Source organism: Fusarium verticillioides, chromosome 3 (genome assembly GCF_000149555.1).
Source record: "Fusarium verticillioides 7600 chromosome 3, whole genome shotgun sequence".
NCBI lineage: Eukaryota > Fungi > Ascomycota > Sordariomycetes > Hypocreales > Nectriaceae > Fusarium > Fusarium verticillioides.
Genome location: NC_031677.1, coordinates 4230405 through 4249979, shown reverse-complemented (window position 1 = coordinate 4249979; position 19575 = coordinate 4230405). Strand labels below are relative to the sequence as shown.

At 50.6% G+C, this 19575-nt stretch overlaps 9 protein-coding genes across 9 annotated transcripts; 2 read left to right on the top strand and 7 right to left on the bottom strand.

Moving 5' to 3' along the window:
- Positions 1 to 7: 7 nt before the first annotated feature.
- Positions 8 to 1612, bottom strand: FVEG_05655 (xaa-Pro dipeptidase; the record flags this gene model as incomplete). The annotated part of the gene is made up of 5 exons (XM_018893901.1): positions 8 to 107; positions 180 to 286; positions 333 to 704; positions 748 to 1387; positions 1440 to 1612. 5 exons carry the CDS (start codon positions 1610 to 1612, stop codon positions 8 to 10), a joined length of 1392 nt encoding a protein of 463 aa, XP_018750836.1.
- A 482-nt stretch (positions 1613 to 2094) lies between these two features.
- Positions 2095 to 3318, bottom strand: FVEG_05654 (hypothetical protein; the record flags this gene model as incomplete). Its single annotated transcript, XM_018893900.1, has 3 exons — positions 2095 to 2309; positions 2358 to 3066; positions 3115 to 3318. 3 exons carry the CDS (start codon positions 3316 to 3318, stop codon positions 2095 to 2097), a joined length of 1128 nt encoding a protein of 375 aa, XP_018750835.1.
- Positions 3319 to 4414: 1096 nt separating this feature from the next.
- On the bottom strand, positions 4415 to 5412 carry FVEG_05653 (hypothetical protein; the record flags this gene model as incomplete). Its single annotated transcript, XM_018893899.1, has 2 exons — positions 4415 to 4967; positions 5012 to 5412. The coding sequence occupies 2 exons, from the start codon at positions 5410 to 5412 to the stop codon at positions 4415 to 4417; spliced, it is 954 nt and encodes a 317-aa protein (XP_018750834.1).
- Positions 5413 to 6420: 1008 nt separating this feature from the next.
- On the bottom strand, positions 6421 to 7464 carry FVEG_05652 (hypothetical protein; the record flags this gene model as incomplete). The annotated part of the gene is made up of 1 exon (XM_018893898.1): positions 6421 to 7464. One exon carries the CDS (start codon positions 7462 to 7464, stop codon positions 6421 to 6423), a length of 1044 nt encoding a protein of 347 aa, XP_018750833.1.
- Positions 7465 to 8475: 1011 nt separating this feature from the next.
- FVEG_05651 (hypothetical protein) lies at positions 8476 to 10107 on the bottom strand. The gene has a single exon (XM_018893897.1). It carries the CDS (start codon positions 9722 to 9724, stop codon positions 8723 to 8725), a length of 1002 nt encoding a protein of 333 aa, XP_018750832.1. The 5' UTR covers positions 9725 to 10107; the 3' UTR covers positions 8476 to 8722.
- A 233-nt stretch (positions 10108 to 10340) lies between these two features.
- On the bottom strand, positions 10341 to 12117 carry FVEG_05650 (hypothetical protein; the record flags this gene model as incomplete). Its single annotated transcript, XM_018893896.1, has 4 exons — positions 10341 to 11154; positions 11181 to 11222; positions 11269 to 11392; positions 11439 to 12117. 4 exons carry the CDS (start codon positions 12115 to 12117, stop codon positions 10341 to 10343), a joined length of 1659 nt encoding a protein of 552 aa, XP_018750831.1.
- A 401-nt stretch (positions 12118 to 12518) lies between these two features.
- FVEG_05649 (hypothetical protein) lies at positions 12519 to 12620 on the top strand (the record flags this gene model as incomplete). Its single annotated transcript, XM_018893895.1, has 1 exon — positions 12519 to 12620. One exon carries the CDS (start codon positions 12519 to 12521, stop codon positions 12618 to 12620), a length of 102 nt encoding a protein of 33 aa, XP_018750830.1.
- A 1037-nt stretch (positions 12621 to 13657) lies between these two features.
- FVEG_05648 (RIO kinase 1) lies at positions 13658 to 16263 on the top strand. Its single transcript, XM_018893894.1, has 2 exons — positions 13658 to 15381; positions 15441 to 16263. Exons 1-2 carry the CDS (start codon positions 13849 to 13851, stop codon positions 15546 to 15548), a joined length of 1641 nt encoding a protein of 546 aa, XP_018750829.1. The 5' UTR covers positions 13658 to 13848; the 3' UTR covers positions 15549 to 16263.
- FVEG_05647 (hypothetical protein) lies at positions 16243 to 18879 on the bottom strand (the record flags this gene model as incomplete). Its single annotated transcript, XM_018893893.1, has 8 exons — positions 16243 to 16340; positions 16401 to 16516; positions 16571 to 17464; positions 17516 to 17767; positions 17814 to 18101; positions 18159 to 18399; positions 18457 to 18720; positions 18780 to 18879. 8 exons carry the CDS (start codon positions 18877 to 18879, stop codon positions 16243 to 16245), a joined length of 2253 nt encoding a protein of 750 aa, XP_018750828.1.
- Positions 18880 to 19575: the final 696 nt, after the last annotated feature.

Sequence of the window (19575 nt, the reverse complement as noted above, 5' to 3'; positions counted from 1 at the left end):
TCACTTTTTAACTTCCAGAGACAAGGGCCTCCATCTCATCAGCTTCCCTTGGCACATCAGTTAAGTTCTCAGAGCCAGTCTTGGTGATGAGGATGTTATCCTCAATGCTATCAAATACCGGTTAGCAAATTGCCTCGATAGCGCGACGGTGGCCACCAGAAGCCAATTCATTAACTTACCGAACTCCACCGACATCCCAGTACTTGTCCAGAACCTCCTTGTCGATGAATTTGCTGTGCACGGGGTCCTCGAGGTAAGGATCGATGATGAACTTGCAGAAGTAAATCTAAAAATGTCAGCACCCTGTGGAATATGCTGCGAATGCCACTTACACCAGGTTCTACAGTGACAACGCTGCCGCTGGGGAGAGTGCCCCGCACGCGTAGGTAGCGGAACAGCTTATCCTTGTCGCCAAAGTTGGGGTTACCGCCGGTATCGTGGGTGTCCATGCCAAGGTAGTGACCTAGACCGTGGGGGAGGAAAGCAGCGCTGGTGCGAGCCTTGAGAATCTCATCCTTGTCGCCCTTGAGAATGCCAGCTTCGAGGAGGCCGTCGATGGCGATCTTGTGGGCGAGCAGATGAACATCGTCCCAGACGACACCCTCCTTGAGAACTGCAATGCACTCCTTTTGCATCTTGAGGACGGTCTCGTAGATGAAGCGAGACTCTTTGGTAAACTTGCCCGAGAGAGGGAATGTTCGTGTCTAAACGGTCAGCTCAATCCAACCCGGGACCTTATGTACTCACAATATCAGCAGCATAGTTGTTCCACTCGCCACCAGCATCCATCAACAGGTTGAGCTTGCCCTCCAGAGGCGCATTGTTTGGGACGTAGTGCAGTGTAGCTGCAGCTCTTCCAGCAGCAGCAATAGGATCATACGACATCTTCTTAATACCATAAGAATAGCATCTCTCCTTGAACGCCGCCTCGAACTCCTGCTCATTCTTGGCAGTCTTGGCCCTCGCAAACACAGCGCGATGTCCAATGCCAGAGATGTAGTTCGCCTTTCGAAGCATAGCAACCTCGAACTCGTCCTTGACCACTCGCGAGGTCTCGATAGCGGTCTTCAAAACATTAAAGTTCTTGTTGTCGAAGCCGATGAAGGAAACGTGGTCGGAGACTTGGTTCGCGATGGCAAAGGCTGAGGACTTGGGGTTCTCGGATCCGAGGTGGGCGAGGGTAGCGTTGAGTTCGGTGGTGAGCTTTACTTCGTCGACGTCGTATTGCGCGAGGGCCTCGTCGATGCTGACGGGGAGACCGGACCAGATGACATCGTCGGGGTTGATGGGAGGGATAAAGAGTGTGGATTTCGCGGACTGGATATCGTAGACGAAGGCGCAGTCGGGGAGGTTGCACCCGGTGAGGTAGTAGAAGTATCGGCGCTGACTGGAGGATCAAAAGATTAGCTGGTGTTTGGGAGATAAGGTAGGATACGCACCGGAAGGGCTCGGGCTCGTCGCTATCTTCCATCATACGAGTAACTTGACTCTCGAGGTACAGAATACCACTGGCATCAGGGACATCCTTGCGAATGAGGTCCACGACACGTTTGGCATGGTCTTTGCCTGGGTATTTGCCCTTGAGGACAGCCTCGTAGTCTTCAGCGACCATGGCGATAGCTCTTGCGTGGGGGGGTGTTTGCGGTAAGAAACGCGGTCGCGTGGATGATATCGGTTTCAGACGTCGCACTTCCGTGTACAGGCTTCGTCGCGCTGACCTTGCAGTTGTCGTAGAGAGTGTACGTGTTGTTGCTTGAAAAGAACAAAGATGGAGGTGAGATTTGAACAACCCCGCTATGGACCTCGGATTCTTGGTCATGACGGAGGGTGCAGGCCACAGATTAGGAAGCTCCAGTGGCTGCATTCACTAATCGGCTGCCCGTTACAGGGTCTCGAATGTGGGGTCACGGCTGACAACGGCTTCTGCAGGTAAAGAAAACTTGATAATGAGCTGATGGGGAAATGAGATGGGAATGTGACGGATGAATTGATGGTCCGTTCAACAGGGAATGGGATGGATGTATTAGTTGCATGCAAGCTAGACTATGTATAATATATACTGAAAGAATAATACGCGAAAGAAGGTGGAAGGCATCAAGCCAGTTCTGAGAGAAACTCGAGAATAGAATCGTAAGTGACTGTGTGCGAGTATCCAAAGTTCAATCCGTGACCTGCACCTGGCACAACAGTTGTGTTGAAGCGGGAAGCTTGTGTAAAGAACTGTCTCGATATGTCGAGTAATGATGGCAACTTCTCGTTTACGCTGATAGTAGAGTAGCAGTTATCACCGCAGAAAGGAACATCGCGTGCTGCAGCTGTTAGCATTGAATGCATTCCATGGGGTGAGGTCAACTTACAGCCAGTCACGATCTGGACAGGACCAGTGTATGTGTTATTCTTCCCAGCTGGTGCTCCCAGTGTAAGAAGTTCACCAGGCGAAACAGGCTGGCCCTTCTCATACGCCACCTCCAGCATCTTGGGATCAAAGTCGCCCTCTGCAAAGAAGTTGATCTGTATGCCAACTGTAGACGACACACCGACGTACCCAGCAGGATACTTATCGGCCAGAGGTGTAGCGGTAATAGGAACAAAGTTGCTTCCAACCGCGAATAGCCCCAGATAAGCAGTCGCCTGCGAAAAGCCAGTCAAGACAATGGCATCAGTGAGTTCCGGACTCTCATTCGCAAGCGCATATGTAATGACGGAGCCAAACGAGTGTCCCAGGTGAGCAACCTTGGAGTACTTGCGTCCTACCCCAAGGAATCCCTCGCGGGCTTTGGTAGTGAGGGCCTTGAGCGCTGCAATCTCGAGGTAGACTTGGATCTCGTTCAATGGATCGCCCTTGGAAGAAGCACCGACTCCAAGACGGTCCCAGGTAAGAGTCGAGTAGCCGTGCTCATCTACCGCTCGCGCAACATAGCTGTAGTTGTAATTGTTGAAAGGAAAATCCCAGTAGCTTCTGTCAAAGCCAATGCCGTGCGTCATGATTTGAAGTTCCTTTCCAGGACCGGCATCGGGTTCGCAGTATGTGGCGGCGAGTTCATAAACACCCGAGACGGTTTTAAACTAAAATCATAAGTTTATATCAAAGCATCGAGTGAGTAATTGACTTACACCCTTTTGCACCTGCTCAGGGTATGAAGGTGCACCCTGACGGGCAAGATTGACGGCTAGGCTTGTAACATCAATGCCTGTCAAGGGCGCCTCAATAGCAAAAACTGCATTTTGGGATGTAAGTAACACTGGAACTGTGATGTTTGTGCACTTTCGCGCTGAGGCGGCGGTGATGAGGGCGAAGATGGCCAGAGACTTGATCATGATGCCGACTGTCCAAGAAGGTAACTGAGACTACTTTGAGTCAAGATAGAGAAACAATCTAAAGCCTCTGAGCGATGATCTGTGCATATTTATATGAGAAAGGATAGAATATGCATGTCTTAATTACAAATTTCTCCTTCGTCCGCTGACCGAGCTTAGCTGCATCGACTAATTCGTGTTTCTTGCTGCATGAGATCCTTGTAGATATCATCTTTGCATCTCACTCTGGAGGTCCGACCACGATCGGCCAGCATTACAACCTAATACCTCCTGAACAAACTTCTACTTACTTGGCCTTTAGGGTTTAAGTTCAGCACAGAAGAGTAGCAGAATGCATGTTTCCTTATCATGCCACAGTATCCGTAGCACGGCACTCGAGGCACTAGCGGAGAATTTAATTCTAAACCCACGGACGCTATGCAACGGGTCGTCTATTGAGATCTTCACTCGGTACAAACGACCTATCCGCTGTATCCATCTTGGCAAAAAGACATGTGTTCGGTGCAATTTAGTCATTGCGGTGTGAGTGAGTAATCATCGCTTCCCCTTGCAGAGCATCTTGACGTGATAGATGCAGTGAGATTGTTGAACCCCGACATGCCATTGTCATCGGGAACCGTCGATTGCATCATAATGCAACCCTTCTAGCAAACTCAATTCACCCTCGGACTCTTTGCCTGCCAAAGTCACTGCATGTAATGACAAATACCTTACCAAGAGCAGATTGAGTCTGAGAGGTGAAGTCATCTGCCGAGGGCTCCATCCCTTGCATTGTGATAGACAGAGTCTCAACTGAGACAGACACACCGACCGGTACGGGGACTTTTTTGTTCTAGCGGCGAATAGAAGAGCATAATGTAACGGGTTCAAGCGAGTTTTTTTCTTGTTTTATCACGGGACAGGGTCTGAGTCGACAACATGTATGTCTTGAGTCTTGTCTTGTCTCGTACAATGGCCCAAACGAGAGGCAAGCTGAGATGCAGCCAATAGGCACACAGCAGACGAGCTGCATTAGCACACCAGATCCAGAAGTGCAACGCCAAGGTACAGTAAGCTGATTGACAAATAACAAGCATGGATCTATTTGCAATACTTCTCACAGCTCATCCTTCGCATCTAGCTCATGCTGCAATTGCATCGCCATCCCAACAGCTGCAAAAGCACCCATATGCATCGCCTGCAAAGCACTCCTCATGGCCGTCGCAGCATCACCAAATGCAAAACAGCCTTGCACGCTAGTCTCGTTCATGGGCGCATCAACTTTAATCTCACCCGTTGCCGTCTTCTCCAGTCCCATCTGTTCCGCAAATGGTGCTGTTTGGGCGACATTAGGATGGCTTACCACGAAGCCTTCCGTCTTGGAGGACCCGTCCTCGAAAGTTATTTTCACAGCGGGACCGCCGTTGACGAGGGCGAAGGATGTGATCTTTCGGGTGTCGTAGTGGACTTTGCTGCTGTGCACTTTTGTCTTTATGGTTGAGGGGAGAGAGGTGTCGGCGTTGGTGTAGATTGTTACCGACTGGGAGAGGCGTTTGGCCATGGGAGTTACGTGCGCGAGCATGTCGGCGCTGGAGAGCATGCCGCCTGCAAAGACTCCAACGCTCTCTGCTCCTCGCTCCTCAAAGCCATGGCAGTAAAGACAGTGAAAACTACAAAGTCAGCAAGGTTCGTCCCCCTCAATGCGTGTACTTACATTCCCTTTCCCCAGCACTCAGCATATCCCTCAGGCTGCTCCTCCGCAAGGTCCTTCACACCAGTGCCTAGACCGAGTTTCTTTCCCTGATAGACATTGCCATCTTGATCAACTGCTTCAAACACACCAGCGTCCGTTTTGCGAACGGTTGTGATAGTCGTGGACTTGAACTTAATGCTTTCATACCGCTTTTCAAGATCTTCACGGACTTTGTTGCGGAAAACAGAGGGCTCAACATGATCGAAGCCGAGGACGTTGTGCATGTGTTTTGTAGGCGCGTTGCGATATACGCCTGAGTCGAGGATGAGCGCTGTGTAGACTTGGCGAGCGAGGGCGGATGCCATGGCGAGACCGCCTGGACCGCCGCCGATGATGAGGACGTCGTAGAGCTTGGACGGCATTGTGATTATACGAGAAGCGAGAGAGGTAAGTTGTGTTTGCCATAGGATATGATCTGGTTGCTCTTTGGCTTATATACAATTCACGGAGAGATCTTGAATATGTCCGGTCGGAGACTTTGATGATTGGGCGGAATTATTTAGAGATTGGACAAAAAGGTGCCGCTGACTTGTGGCACGAAACATCTCCATCTGGATTGAGGCTATAGACCTTGATGGTCATTTTCCTCGGCTTAACGTCGTTGGTCGTATCGCCAATGGATGACGCCTCAGAGTCTGAGGGCGAAGAGTTAGTGTCAACGTCAGCTTGGGCACACGTAGCGACGATAAGACACCAGCCATCGATCCCTTCGAAGCTTTTTCTCTTTTAAGACTTATTGATGGCCAATTGGACTAGATCAGGAAGGTTGTTGTTGGTGATGAGCTTGCATGTATGAGCCGATTTGCCGTGTGTACGGCTGGGCGGCAGGCGTTGAACCAACAACCACAACTCCCATGTTCTTTCTATGATGTTCAACTATATGACCGGGGCTCGGCTGAATAAACGAGGCCTGGCATCCATGCTCAGGGACGAAGTTAGGCAGAGACCAGTAAGGGAGATCCCACACGGCGAACAACTTCTCAGTCGTGCCTTGAGAATAATACCGTGCCATCAATCATCAGCCACCACACAGAGGCACATGTATCGATCAAAAGCTGAGGAGATAGTACAAGTCCAGGCCAAGCCTGAACCATCAATTGCGCTATATAAATAACAATATCCAAGTCCCGTAGGACCAATCCGAAACAAAAACAGCACTCGCTTCGACTATGCAAGCATGTCGCTACCCGTAGGTAACTCCATCGCGATGCTCAAGCATTTCTGCGAGCACCAGCGCCTCACTCCAGTTCAAGAAAACATCCCAAGCAGCGCTAAGTATAATGAGGACCAGTCCGACGATGAGGCTCTCCCATCGCTATCTTGACTCAGAACCACAAAACTGCAGTTTGTGTATTCCGAGTTCGGACCTGCTACGAGTCGTCACCCAGCACCACCCATGTCTCCGAACCAGGCGTAGCTGCACTATCTAGGAATTCCCGCTGAGAGGGTAAATCATCGAGTTCACTGTCCGAAACACAATCATAATCTGAGATCAAATCAGGCGGCTGCGACGTATCCACGTCGAAAGAGGGGTTTGAACCATCGAGTTCGTATATCACCCGCAGAGGAGCAAAACTGCGAGATGATGGTGTGGTAGAAGGGGCTGTGTTGTCGTCGGAGGAGGTGAGAATTTGAGCGAGGGCTTGGGAGCCGCCGAGGTCTGTGAAGGAGAGATCGAGATGGAGCGGCTGGTTGAAGCTGAAGCTCTGAGCGCGCTTCTTGCGGGATTGGGATTGCTTGGCTGGGCGGATGGAGTAGACGGGTTCCTCGTGCTTGATGCTGTCGAGGCTGAAGCCAGAGCCCCTAACCTGCTCGTCGTCGTACAGCAAGCCCATGCGATACAGCTCAGCGACTTCATCGTCCTCCGTCATGGGCATCTTTCGGCCAAGGTACACATTCCCCCTCGCAGTCGAAGCATCACGGAATGCCTCCTCCCTCTCAAGCGTAGGCCTCCTCACGAGTCGAAAGCGGTCAACGGGGAGAGAGATCCTGCTGTTCGCTAGATCTCGCCCCTCGACCTCATCGGAAGAACCACCCAGACTGGAGTGGTCATGTTTCCGGGCCATGCGGTTCCGATGGACGTGTGTCCATCGTGGATTCGCGCGCTGCAAGTTCCCCGTTGAGATCTCGTAGTGAAGAATCTTTTCGAGCTGGGGACGGCGCGCGCCTCCGTTTGTGCTGCTATCCTGCTGTCCACAGCGCAGACAGTGCGTCTCTCCGTAGTTTGAAGTCGTGCAGGGAAACCCGGTCTCGCGGCACAGGTTGGCGCCTTTGTGTTGGGACTGACGCTTTGCCGTGGCGCGGACGAAGTGGTTTCGACTTGTGTGTGCGCGTGTCTTTAGTGTGCTGGGAGGATTGATAGGAAAGTGCTTTGCAGCTGGAAGGTCTCCAGAGCTGTTGAGCAAGACGTCCATGATGGATGTGCTGGGGGCGTATTATAAGTAGGTTAGGTAGGTTAGATGAAACAAGGGTTTGTACAAGTGAAAGATACTATGTTGTGAGTAAAGATGTTATGTTGTCAAGAAAGGCGCAAAGTTGCGTGCTTGAGCGCTAAAGGGCGCGAGATTAGGGAATATGAAAGAGGTATCTGGAAGAGTCGAAGGCTGGAGGGTGTATTAATACGATATCATCTCATCCGGGGCGATATCGTCGTGATTGGCCGCCGGAGGAGTCATATGGACTGCGGATGGCGTACTACCAACCTAGTTAGACTAGACTAGGCTCTTGCACTGTATTACATTACGCCTTTGTCTCATCATGCTTGTCTTTGTTACTGTGAGCAACAACAAGTACAGTGCTGCCTCGGCCTAGTCCTAGTTGTGTGACGTGACTCATTCTGCATTGCATTGCTTGCTTTGATCCGGACGTGTCTTACAAGGCCAAGATAACCGAGGTGGCGCAGCGAATAGGAACAAGAGCTTGGGGGTGCTCATTGTTGGGGAAGCCTTATCGACGAGGCACAGCGAGGCGCATGATGGTTCGGACAGGCAACGTCCGTGTGATGCGGTCCTGATTGGTTGGTTGGTGTAGGACTCATGACGATAAGCAGAGCCAAGAGGGTGTCGTCATGGGCAAAGGTATAGAGACGCTGTGGTTATAGTGCATTGATACCTAGAGCTGCCTAGAAGGAAGTGTATTCTACCAAGGTTCTTTTCTTGCCCGATGACCAAAAATACATGGATGAAGAAACAGGGAATCATGGATGATGTTACTGGGTAGGGTGAGCCTCAATGCGGGTGACGACGAGAATGTTTGATCGCCGTGGAGCTGTTTTTGGTTTCTTGCTGTTGCAGCTGGGTTAACCAACGATAACGATGAGATAGGATCACGGTGCAAGATAAGACGGTTTCTGTTGGAGGAGCTTCTTCATGGGGTGATAAGACATTTCCCCAATGAGGATATCCCGATAACACCCGGATGTTACGGCGGCTGGACGGACGAGCCGGGAAGCTGTAAACGTTGTGATACACTGTAACTTTTACTGTATGTCGACATTGCTTTCAAATCTTGTGATTGATTGCTTTTCAGCTCTGGATCAATATTGCATTTTCTCTAACCGCTGTTACCCTTGATCAAGGCACAAGGTGAATGTGTAACGCCCAAAGCAGACACTCACATAACCGTAGGGTAACACTCACCACTCATCTTCCTCTTTAGAGCACCCATCATCATTCACTCATCTGACTTGACATCCATTCCGGCAAGATACTTCCTCACATCAACCATCTCAATCCCCCTCTCCTCATTAACACTCCCACTCTTATCCCACGCGACCCCACGGCCCTGCGCAAACGTATCCCTATACTTGACCATCGTGCTCGGCTCCCTCTCCATCTGCCTCTTCAACTCCTCCAGATCCCACACCTCGCGCTCAAACTCGATCCCAAAGTGCTCATCCAGTAAATCTGCAAGTTCCCCGTAGGATATAGTATCTCCCGCGGTGTACACAACCTGATGTGATATACCCCGTGGATCGAGGATTATATCTGCCGTGACGCGCCCGATGTCTGTCGGTGTCGTGAGTGTGATTCTGTTATCCCAGCTTCCCAATGCTCTGACGGTCTTATTCCCGATATCAACGACCCCAAAATCTGGGAGGAAGAGAAAGCTCATGAACAGTCCAGTCGACACAGTCGTCCAATCAACATCCCGCTGCGCTCTCAATTTCTTCCGAACTTGTAACTGCTCATCAAACAGGTCTTGTGAACTTCCCTCCCCGATAATATCATAGTCCATCCCAAACTGCCAGGGAAAGTATCTCTTCACGCCCGCTTTAAGCACGGCGTCTGAGAGCTTGAGCTGCGTTCCAGACGGTAAGCCCATGCCATTACATGACACAACAACATCGTATTTCTCAAAGATGGACGCTAGCTCTTCAACGCTCGCGTTGACGACATCAGCTGCTTCAAAACCAGCGTTGAGGGCACGAATGCGCTGTACTAGTTTCTTCTTCTCAGGGGCGGCAGAGTCAAGCGTTGCTTGACGTAGAAGAACGGAATAGCGTTGACGCTTGGGGTGCGAGGCGAGGGCTTCCAGGACAGAGAGGCCTAGTTCTCCGGCGCCGAGGATGAGGATGTTTTGGGGCGTCATAGGTACTGGTATGGAAGGATCGTTGAGACGATTGAGGGCTTGCAAGTTCTCGATGGAGAGTTCAAGAGGCGCATCGGGCGTCATATTTAGAGGAAGTAAGTGGTATTTTAGGCTATAGTCTAATTCTGCGGTGCATGATGATTACGTCGTGATGCTACATTTCGAAGGGACGAGAATGAGGCTGGATCTGCATCTTGGCGGAGCCTTAACGCGGGGTGAACGAATAGCCTTGGCGTAGGGTGTAAGCAATGCTCTATCTCCATGTGCAAACTCCGAGACCATGAAGTTATTCTAATTCTTCTTTATTGTATTTGTAAGAACAATAGACTCATATCGTCAATAAATGCCAAAATCCTTGTTGGTCCATGATCCACATCACTGATTCGATATCTGGCAGCTGAATAATCGAATTCCATCGACAAGCCATGTTTTCCAAGCCAGGGGCAAACATGACAAATGCGGAATTCTGATGGAGTTTATTTCATTCTCTATGCAAATTCAATACGAAAAAGGCCTGGTTGGCTTTTTATTAAACTTTGAGCTATACGGTAGTAAATGCAGGCACCGATTTACCCAACAAGAACGCCCACGCTTCCCAGAAAAACAATGATGATTTCACAACTCTAGGAAAAAATGATAGTAGTCTAGCTAAAGTAGTGAATGGGAGTCTCGAAATGATAGTGATTCAAATGAAATGGCCTTATGACGTGACTGTGAGTTTGTTGGCGAATCCAACACGTTGACCCTTCAGGTCAAAGACGACAAACTGCGCCTTCAGGAGGATGTCGCCCAGAATGGCGAATCCAATACCGTCAGAGCTCTGAATGCCACCGTAGCAGACGGTGCTGGTGAGACGGCCGTAGTTGATGTAGTTTCCGGGGACTTTGCCGCGGTAGCTGCCGAAGCCAAAGTAGAAGCTGGGGAGCTTCGCTGAGCAGGGGAACACCCAGACACCGTAGTCTTGATCGACATAAGCACCCTTGACCTTTTTATAGTAGAAGTTGACAAGGTAGCTGGGCAGAAGAAGGAGTGTTGTGCCAGTGTCGACGATGGCTGAGTAGTTGTACTTGTGCCACGGTGCACCCTGAGCGACACGGAAGCCCTCAATGTTGAGCTGCCACCAGGGACTGTTCTTTGTGACCTTGGCGAATTGAATGCTTCCGTAATACTCGCCCTGGTCGATGTATCCAAAGTTGTAGTTTCCAGCCTTGCCCTTCTGCAGATTGGCGGTAAAGACTGGAACTGCTAGAGCGTCCTGCACGTTCTGGAAGTAGGTTTTTTGAGGTGTAGGTCGGACAGTGTTCAGGCTTGACATTGCGAGGCCCATGATGCCGTGTGAGAACTTGTCTGCGGCGATACCATCCGAAACTTCAGTAGCCGATTCAATGGCCTGCTTGTTGACATAGGTCTTTCCGACTTGGACCTTGTCGGTGTAGACAATACCACTGGCACCAGTGCCATCGCCGTACTTAATACTCCAAGTCTGACCGCTTAATCGCTTGGAAAGTCGTTGACTTGTCTGGCTTGTAGAGAATATGACCAGCTTGGGTCAGGTTGATATGTGTCTGTAGAAAACACCCAGCTGCGACAATAGCAAGAAACCTTCTTAACCCAAGATGACAACTTACAGATCAGATGAGCCAGTATCAAAGTTCAGATATGTCTGTTGAGCTGGAGTACCAATCTTGACAGGAACTACATACTGTGAATCGTAGTACTGAGGTGGTGTTGCCGAAGCAGTACCCTTCATTCCTGGCGAGTGTTAGTCGTGTTCATTAACCCAAGTGACGAGACTAACCGAGCTTGTTGTTGACGAGGGCAGCCTCATTTTCAGCAATCTTCTTAAGCTTCTCGGGTAAAGGCTTATGGTATTTGTTGAAAGCCTGGATCAGGGCAATTTCGGCATGAGGCTGCTTGTAACGCGTGTTGGTAAGTTGATCCAGCTTGACCTTGTCTCCTCCAGCCCTGGGCTTGAGGTGAGCCGAGTCGGGATCATTCTCATGATCAATAGCCCGACCTCGCAGCGTCTTGCCAAGTTCCGCCTCTTCTTGTTCCTCGGGATCAACGTCCCGCTCTTGCAGGCCTTTAACTCCTTCAACCTCGGGATCAACAGCGTTGGGTGAAAAGGGATTCTTGACCTCATAGACATCTCCACGTGCCTTTAAGGGGTCGTTGTCGGGTACATCCCTGGGTTTTATATCCCGATCCTGCAGACCCTTAACGCCTTCGACCTCAGGGTCAACAGCATTAGGTGAGAAGGGATTCTTAACCTCGTACACGTCGCCACGTGCCGCGAGGGCTTGGTCTCCCTTGGGGTCTATTGCCCTCTTCTGCAGACCCTTTACTCCTTCAACTTCTGGATCAACGGCGTTGGGTGAGAATGGGTTCTTCACCTCGTAGACATCGCCACGGATTTCATGAGGAATACCCGTACTACAGCCGGTGAGGAGGAGGAAAGAAACCGTGCTGAATTTCATCGTGAATGATGGGGTAGGTGAGAGATAGTAGTGATCGTGAGATGAGGATGTGTTAGGAGGACGGGGGGCCGGACCTCATATTTTAGGACAATGGGAGCAGCAAACCATCCCATTGTAAGAGGCGGGCTGAGTGTTCCGGATCGAGGGCAAAGGCCATTTCCCAGGCACTTCGAGATCCATAGCATGGCATTCTGGGCAAGCCTGGAGCTAAGTGAAGCCATTCTGGAGAGCTTAATGTGGAATGTGGCCCGTGAAGAGGGTGGTTCTGAGTGGAATGTATCTGGATCTAGTATGGTACGGTCTGGCATCTGCATTCCGGGGCCTTGGGACTAGACATTTTAGACCCTAGAATGAATGCCACGAGCACGGCAGAGCAGCCATGACCGAGACATGACCCCAAAATGTCCGCTCTTGGTTCTTGGTTCCTGGTTCCTGCGTCTGATTTGTCCGTGTTTGTCGTAAAGGGTCCCCATCTTGACGCTGAAGGCGTGCGCCACAAATGACTGTTGCCAGGGTCTCATGTGTGCGTGTCGACTTTTTTTTCGTGCGATGATCGTCGGACCAGGTGAACAAGTTGGGAAGGGTATGATGAGAGAACCCTTGATGATCATCAGTGACAGATCACTAGATCTACAACAATGTCCTTGTTTCTGCCTTGGTCGATTTGATTTAGGTCATGCCCCGTTCTGTTCCTGCTATTTTCGTACATCTGTCGTAAATGGCGTCTAGATCATACTATGACAGCAACACCCTCTGGTCCATCATCTTCCAAGATCATAGACCAACGAGTCTTGGACGGAAATCTCTTATCCGGGCCGTATCCCAGCCTGTCGGTTCCATGATTTCGTAAATAACCTCATCTTAGTGCCTGCTAGAGATGGTCTTGGCTTGAGCTGTCGGAGAGCGGGAATGCACTGACTCGATATGATGATGCTAGCGGTGGTGTTGAGGTTTGAAACGATGCTCAGGCCATCTCTTGCGATTCTGGGGGAAATGCTCCGAGGACAGTGAAGTGGCAGTGATTGGCCAATGTTCAACAAAGGCTCGGTCCCTTCCGCTTTGAGGCTCTTGACTTTTCAGTAGAGTAAGAGGTCCAATCAGCTCTCATTCAAGTTTCTTCACTAAATTGCTGTAAACAGATGCGTCGTCACGTTCTAATTTTACACTCAACAGTCATGTCTGTGCTTTTCTGCTTTAGGCCTAATAATGACTGATGCAACAATGATTGCAGTCATTTACTCTCGTAGTCATCGTGCTTCTCTTCACGATATTAGACCTGATGACAAAGGCAGTGGAGGTTGGATGTGAAGTCATCATCGATGGCTCATCTCATGACTCCTCCACTGAAAACTGCCCCTCCATGACTCACCAAATACAGTGGCATCTCCACTGACAGTCCCCTCGAAGAAGAAAACATCAGGCAGAAGGGAAATTGAGACTATCCAGACCATCAACATGAGTAAGAATGATTAATCTGCCTGGGTAGAAATCGAGAAATATTAGGCAAAATTCCATATAAATAATTCAATCACAGTTCTCACTCCGCCAAGAATTATCTTAGAACGTTAGAGTGAACCCTGGTAGACACATCCACTGATAAGATAACGTTTTTTTGAACCCCGCGGTAACAAGGTTGCACAAAAATTCCACAACGCCTTCATCGAATTTGTTTTCGCCAACATAACCGACATATTTTGCAATCTCGCTAAATCCCATTGCAAATTGTTCACCATGGATCCCGCGGCAGGACCAGCTGCTCCTCACGAGCCTCCCTACCAATACACAGCAAACCAGGGCTACGAACAGACAGAAGAAATACCCCGCGAACTCCAGACCCAAAAGGACGACGGTGCCCTTCTCGAGCAGGAAGACGATAATGACTTTGATGATATTTTCGAGGAGGATTTCGACGATAATGAGTGGTCCGCTGATGCGGGCGACTTGACAAAATCTTATAACCGTCAGCGCAATGCCGACGGCACTGCTGCTCGCTCGAATCAGCAGAAACCTACTGCGAATACCTTTGCCAGCGTCGACGATCAAGTATCCGCCCTGTCAAAACACGCCGCCAAGCTTCGTCTTGACACTGTCAAGCAAGATGTCGAGAAGGACAAGGACAAGGCCGACCGCGCCACAAGCGAACAAGTCCTCGACCAGCGCACCCGCATGATTCTCCTGCAGATGATCAACCGTGGCTTCGTTAGCGAGGTCCACGGTGCTATCAGCACCGGTAAAGAAGCCAACGTCTACGGCGCCGTCCTCCACGATGATCAAACCGGCGAGGCTACCCAGCGGGCTATCAAGGTCTACAAGACAGCCATCCTCAGCTTCAAGGACAGAGAGCGTTACATCACCGGTGAGCACCGTTTCAAGGGTGGCTTCGACAAGGGAAACAACAGGAAGATGGTTAAGCTCTGGGCGGAGAAGGAATTCCGCAACTTGCGAAGGATCTACACGGCTGGTATTCCCTGCCCGGAGCCCATCAGCCTCAAGCTTCACGTTCTCGTCATGGGCTTCCTCGGCGACCGCAAGGGCTGGGCGTACCCTCGCCTCCGTGACGCTACTCTGACGGGCGACGATGTCGATCAGCAGTGGTATAAGCTTTATGTCCAGCTGCTTGGCATAATGCGCCGAATTTATCAGGTCTGCCGTCTTGTGCACGCCGATCTGAGCGAGTACAACATTCTATACCACAAGGAGAAGCTGTACATCATTGATGTGTCGCAAAGTGTGGAGCCTGATCATCCTCGCTCTCTTGAGTTCCTGCGCATGGATATCAAGAACGTGGGCGACTTTTTTAGACGCAAGGGCGTTGATACGCTTGCTGACCGCGCTATCTTCAACTTCATCACTACCCCTGAGGGTCCTGTAGAAGAGCCAGAAATGGCCAAGGCGATCGAGACTCTGTACGAGACTCGCGCTGATACGAGTGAAGACCAGGCTGCTCAGATCGAGGTTGACAACGAGGTATTCAGAAATCAGTACATTCCTCAGACATTAGAACAAGTCTACGATATTGAGAAGGATGCTCAGAAGGTGACACAAGGTGAAGGTAACGACCTTGTCTACAGTAATCTACTGGCAGACCAGGTCATCGCTCCCAAGAAGGACGGTGAAGACGGCGAAGACGGCGAAGAGGCACAAGGTTCTACATCCGACTCTGACGATGAAGGCGCATCTCTCTCAGGTGACTCCAACGACGAGGCCAACTTCGAAAAGGGTCCTCCCCGCGGCCGTCGCTTCGAGGACAAGGATGAGAAGAAGGTTTGTATCCCAACACCCATCCTCCTCGAGGGAACTTGACTGACCAATAACTTCTCCAGGCCCATAAACAAGCCGTCAAGGAAGCTAAGCGCGAGAAGCGCAAGGAGAAGATGCCCAAGCACCTAAAGAAGAAGATCGTCGCCACATCATCCCGTCGCAAGAAATAGACATAAACACCATCACTCTTGGCGATTCCTTATTCGCTTTCCTCCCCCCGTTCCGGGCAAGGGACCGTTGTATCGAGACGCAGGGTCAGGTCCCCCCCCCTTTGCCTAAAGGAGGAATAACACGAAAAGCTTATATCAAACCCCCCTTCCCCCCCACAGGCAAACTGCAATCGGATGATGAAGACATTGATTCGTCGCCCGGAGATGTCACCGCCGAGACGGTTTAGCATTCCCCCCTTGGGAGTCTGTGTAACCTCCGGTTCCTTTGGCTCCCGCGGCGATCTGAACGTTCCCTCCCTTTCCGTGGGGTACGTTTTGAACGATCAAAGAGAGCTCTGACGATTTGTATTTTTTTTTTGCCTCCCGCTTCTCTTCCCGTGACGGAACGGTATGGAAAATGATTCTCAGCTCCAGATGAGGCTTGGCTGACCTCGGTTTTTGGGGGGTTTGAAAGAAAAGAGCACACCGGAAAAAAGAGTAACGACTTGAATATTATGTATGAAATGCCCTGATTTTATCGCTCAGTTGTGTTTTATACAACTCAAATAGTAAAAAAGTCAACGTTGACCCTCCCCCCCCCTTTGACGCCAGTACATGATAACGTACAATCTCAATCTGATCATAATATCTCAAATTTCTTCCTTCTGAAAGGTTCATCAGCCGGTAGATAATGCCGTAACAGGACTGGTCATGTTCAAAAGTAGAACTGCTGCTGGGGCTGGCCTGGCGGTGGCTGGGCTAGGAAGTCAAAGTTCAATGAGTCCATTCCCGTGTTCCACGGGTCCGGCGATTCTGTGGCGAGTTAGTTTTTGAGCCTGCCAAGAGAAGTATGGCAGATAGGAAGTGACATACCACCCCAGATAGATTCGTAGAGGTCCATGGGAGCCATGTATTGCGTAGGATCGACATTCATGGCGTTCATGCTGTCAAGATTCAGGTTTCCGTTTGGCATCTGACCGTACGCAAGACTAGGCACACTTTTAGAAACGTTCACATTAAATGGGGGAGAATAGAATACTGACCCTGGAAAGTCTTGGATCGAAGCTCCTCCGTTTTGCATCTCGGCCATAGCAAGCGCTGCGTCCTCCCTGGGGTCCGCGCTCTGGGAAACGTTGCGAAACATTGAATTGCCATTTCCGGGAATCTGGCCTGGGATTCCAAAGGGGTTAAGGGGCGTCCGGCTCCCGCTGCCGGCGGCAGAGGCGTCGCCCTCTTTCTTGAGATGTGACGGGACAATAGAGCCATGGTCGTAAATGTTCTTGAGCGCCGTGAGGGCGCGGTACAGCGGGCCGGAGAGCTCAATGTCCTTGTCGGTGGTCATGACATGCGGCTCGGGGGAGCTAACGTCCTTGGCAGCAGTGGCAGAGAGGGCGGCGATAAGATCCCCCTGTAACTGCCGAACCTCTGGATCGGTCTTTGTCTCACATAGTATGCCGAGGAGCAGAGCTGATGATAGGCCGTGGTACGTAAAGGCCCAGCTTCGGGTTGGGATCGAAGAGAGCTGGTGCATGGCGAGGAACATCCTGACGGTTTCGGTTAGGTTGTCTTTGCAGCGATCTGCTAGCGTCTTTCGCTGCTCAGGTTCGAAGTCGCTGTCCTTTCGGAGTGCTGGACGACATGCGACGGAGATGACAAATGATGTGTGGAGGCGGATTGCATAGTGTTGCAGACGGTCGAGGGCTGTCTTGCAGATTTCTTTGTTTCTTAGTTGTGGTGCGGTGCGGCTTCGGAGGGTCTCTACGGCTTCGCAGTCGTCGATGATTTGGGTGTATGAAGCACTCATCATGTCGTCGGGGTTGAGGCGACGAGAAATGATTTCCATGAGATGGTACATTGTTTCGAGGTATGAGTAGTTGCCGTTTGGTGTCGGCGCCATGACTGGGATCGGACAGCAGGGGAAGTTGGTCATTGGAGATCTAGCATTGTTAGAGGTGAGCCGTCGTCAGCATACGATACCCGATACTCACCTATCAAAGGATAGCGACGTCAAGGTGTCGTGCCATACAACGCTCCACCATAATCTTCTGCGCACCATTTCCCTTGTTTGGGTGTTTGGGGGTGTACAGTCGCGGCTTTCGTTACGCGGTGTTCTGTGTAGTCCAAGCGACTGGGCAAGACGACAGGTCAATCCCATCAACGCCCATGATGCTTCAGCCTTCATGTCATTCAGAAGAACGAAACACGTCAGAAGAAGAGCTTGGATGGAGTCAAAAGAAGGTCTGCGATGTGTCAGTCAAAGTTGTTAAAGTTGGCAAGCTGCATTACCGAAGAAGAAAGTTGCCAAGTCGGAGGAAGTGAAATGATATCTGAATGAAGCGCTGAGAGTCTCGGGTGCGGATATGGTATGGCGATTCGTGGTACTGTGATCCGACGGCCAAAACGGCAAAGAGTATTGCCAGCCATGATGCTGTAACAGGTTTGGTAGACTTGCTGCCGCTTGTCGCATTTCGCGATCGATCTTCCAAGTAAGTCATGAGCTTGGCCTCGAGGTCATCAATGTCCATAACGAATCCCCAAAAAGGCTGAGGTATTTCCTTGTATGTGCGGAACAGCCTGAATGGCTCGTCAGCTTACGGTCTCGCCACAGCAAAGGGCAGAGCGAATACTCACTTCATAACCTCGCGGTCAGAAGGCAATTCAGTCGATATATCCTGCGTCAGTTTCTGAAGGTGATGTGACGACATCAACGGGAAGGGCGCCGATGTGTCCAAGCCGAGAATGGACCTCATGTCTTGTCGAATGTCAAGACCGTCGCCTTTGTGAACGGGTGAAGACTGCTCGCGCAGTAGAGCCGGAATACTGTTCTGCCCAACGTAACGGTCTGCTGCGACTTCGGGTTCATCGATGCTTGCTGTGTTGTTTATTAGTGGTATGAACAGTGGCATGACCCGGATGTTCGGACACTCACCAAGGGTGCGCGGCCAACTGTCCTGTCGCTCAACCTTACGCACTCCCTCGTCGCGAGGGGTCTCTGAGAATGAAAGTGTCCTCTTGCGACTGGCGATACCTTGGCTTGCTTCTGAAGGTGCACCAGAGCCAGATGGCTTTGAGGTTGATGAGCGGTTGGGCTTATAGGAACATAGCCTTGGATGCTCTCTCTTGACGCAGTTCTCACAGGGTTGTTTATTGTCGCACTTGACTTTTCTCTGCCGACAGGGCCAGCATGCGGTACCTAACGTGATGATGAGCCACGGAAGTCCCCAATTGAGGTTATTCACAACAATGTCTTACCGTAGCGAACCTTGCGATGGGAATGTATGATTCGATTGGCCTCCTCTGGGGTCAGGTCATCAATGGCTACCCGCTCATCTGGACTAGGGTTCTCAGCCATGGTGAATCGGGGATATGGGCTCAGAGACGAGCCGTGGAGCCAAACAAAGGTCGCGATAGCAATTGCGATGTGATGTTATGATTGCAGATGAGGGTTTACGAATGCCGAACTCCGAGAGTCTCCCATGCGATAGCGATAAGAGAGGGGAAGTTTGCGGTGCTGACGAGCGGGGCCGGTTCGGCTTTTTCGAATTGGCTTTAGTTCAGGATCGGATCGGGCTGGGCTGGTATTAATAAGGTAGCAAAGAAGGGGAAGAATGTACTTGGCGGCTGATCTTTTGACCTTTCGATTCTCTCTGTTGATTGTCTCTTATCTCTTTGGTTGGTTGGCTGTTGAGTGGGCACGAGACCTGTATGGGTACCGACATCCCGAAGCCACCGGTCGGATAAACTGAGGCCGAATCCGTGAGGCAAGGCAAGCCACAGCCAGTCATCGCATGATGTCGTCTCTAGGGTAAAGAGACAAGAGACAACATGAATATGCCGTCAGTTTGTCTATCATGTTCAGCTTCATCTTCACAATTATCGACAGTCCCTATTAGCACTCAATCCATGTAACTTTAATCTACCATGAATCGCCCTATCTCTCGTCCTTTTTACTTGTCTCGTCTCTCTGTTTCTTTTGGGTGGGGGCCTCCCATTCACTGCCTGTCTCAAGTCCCTTAACTTCTCTCCAACATCTGCGCTCGCCCATGCT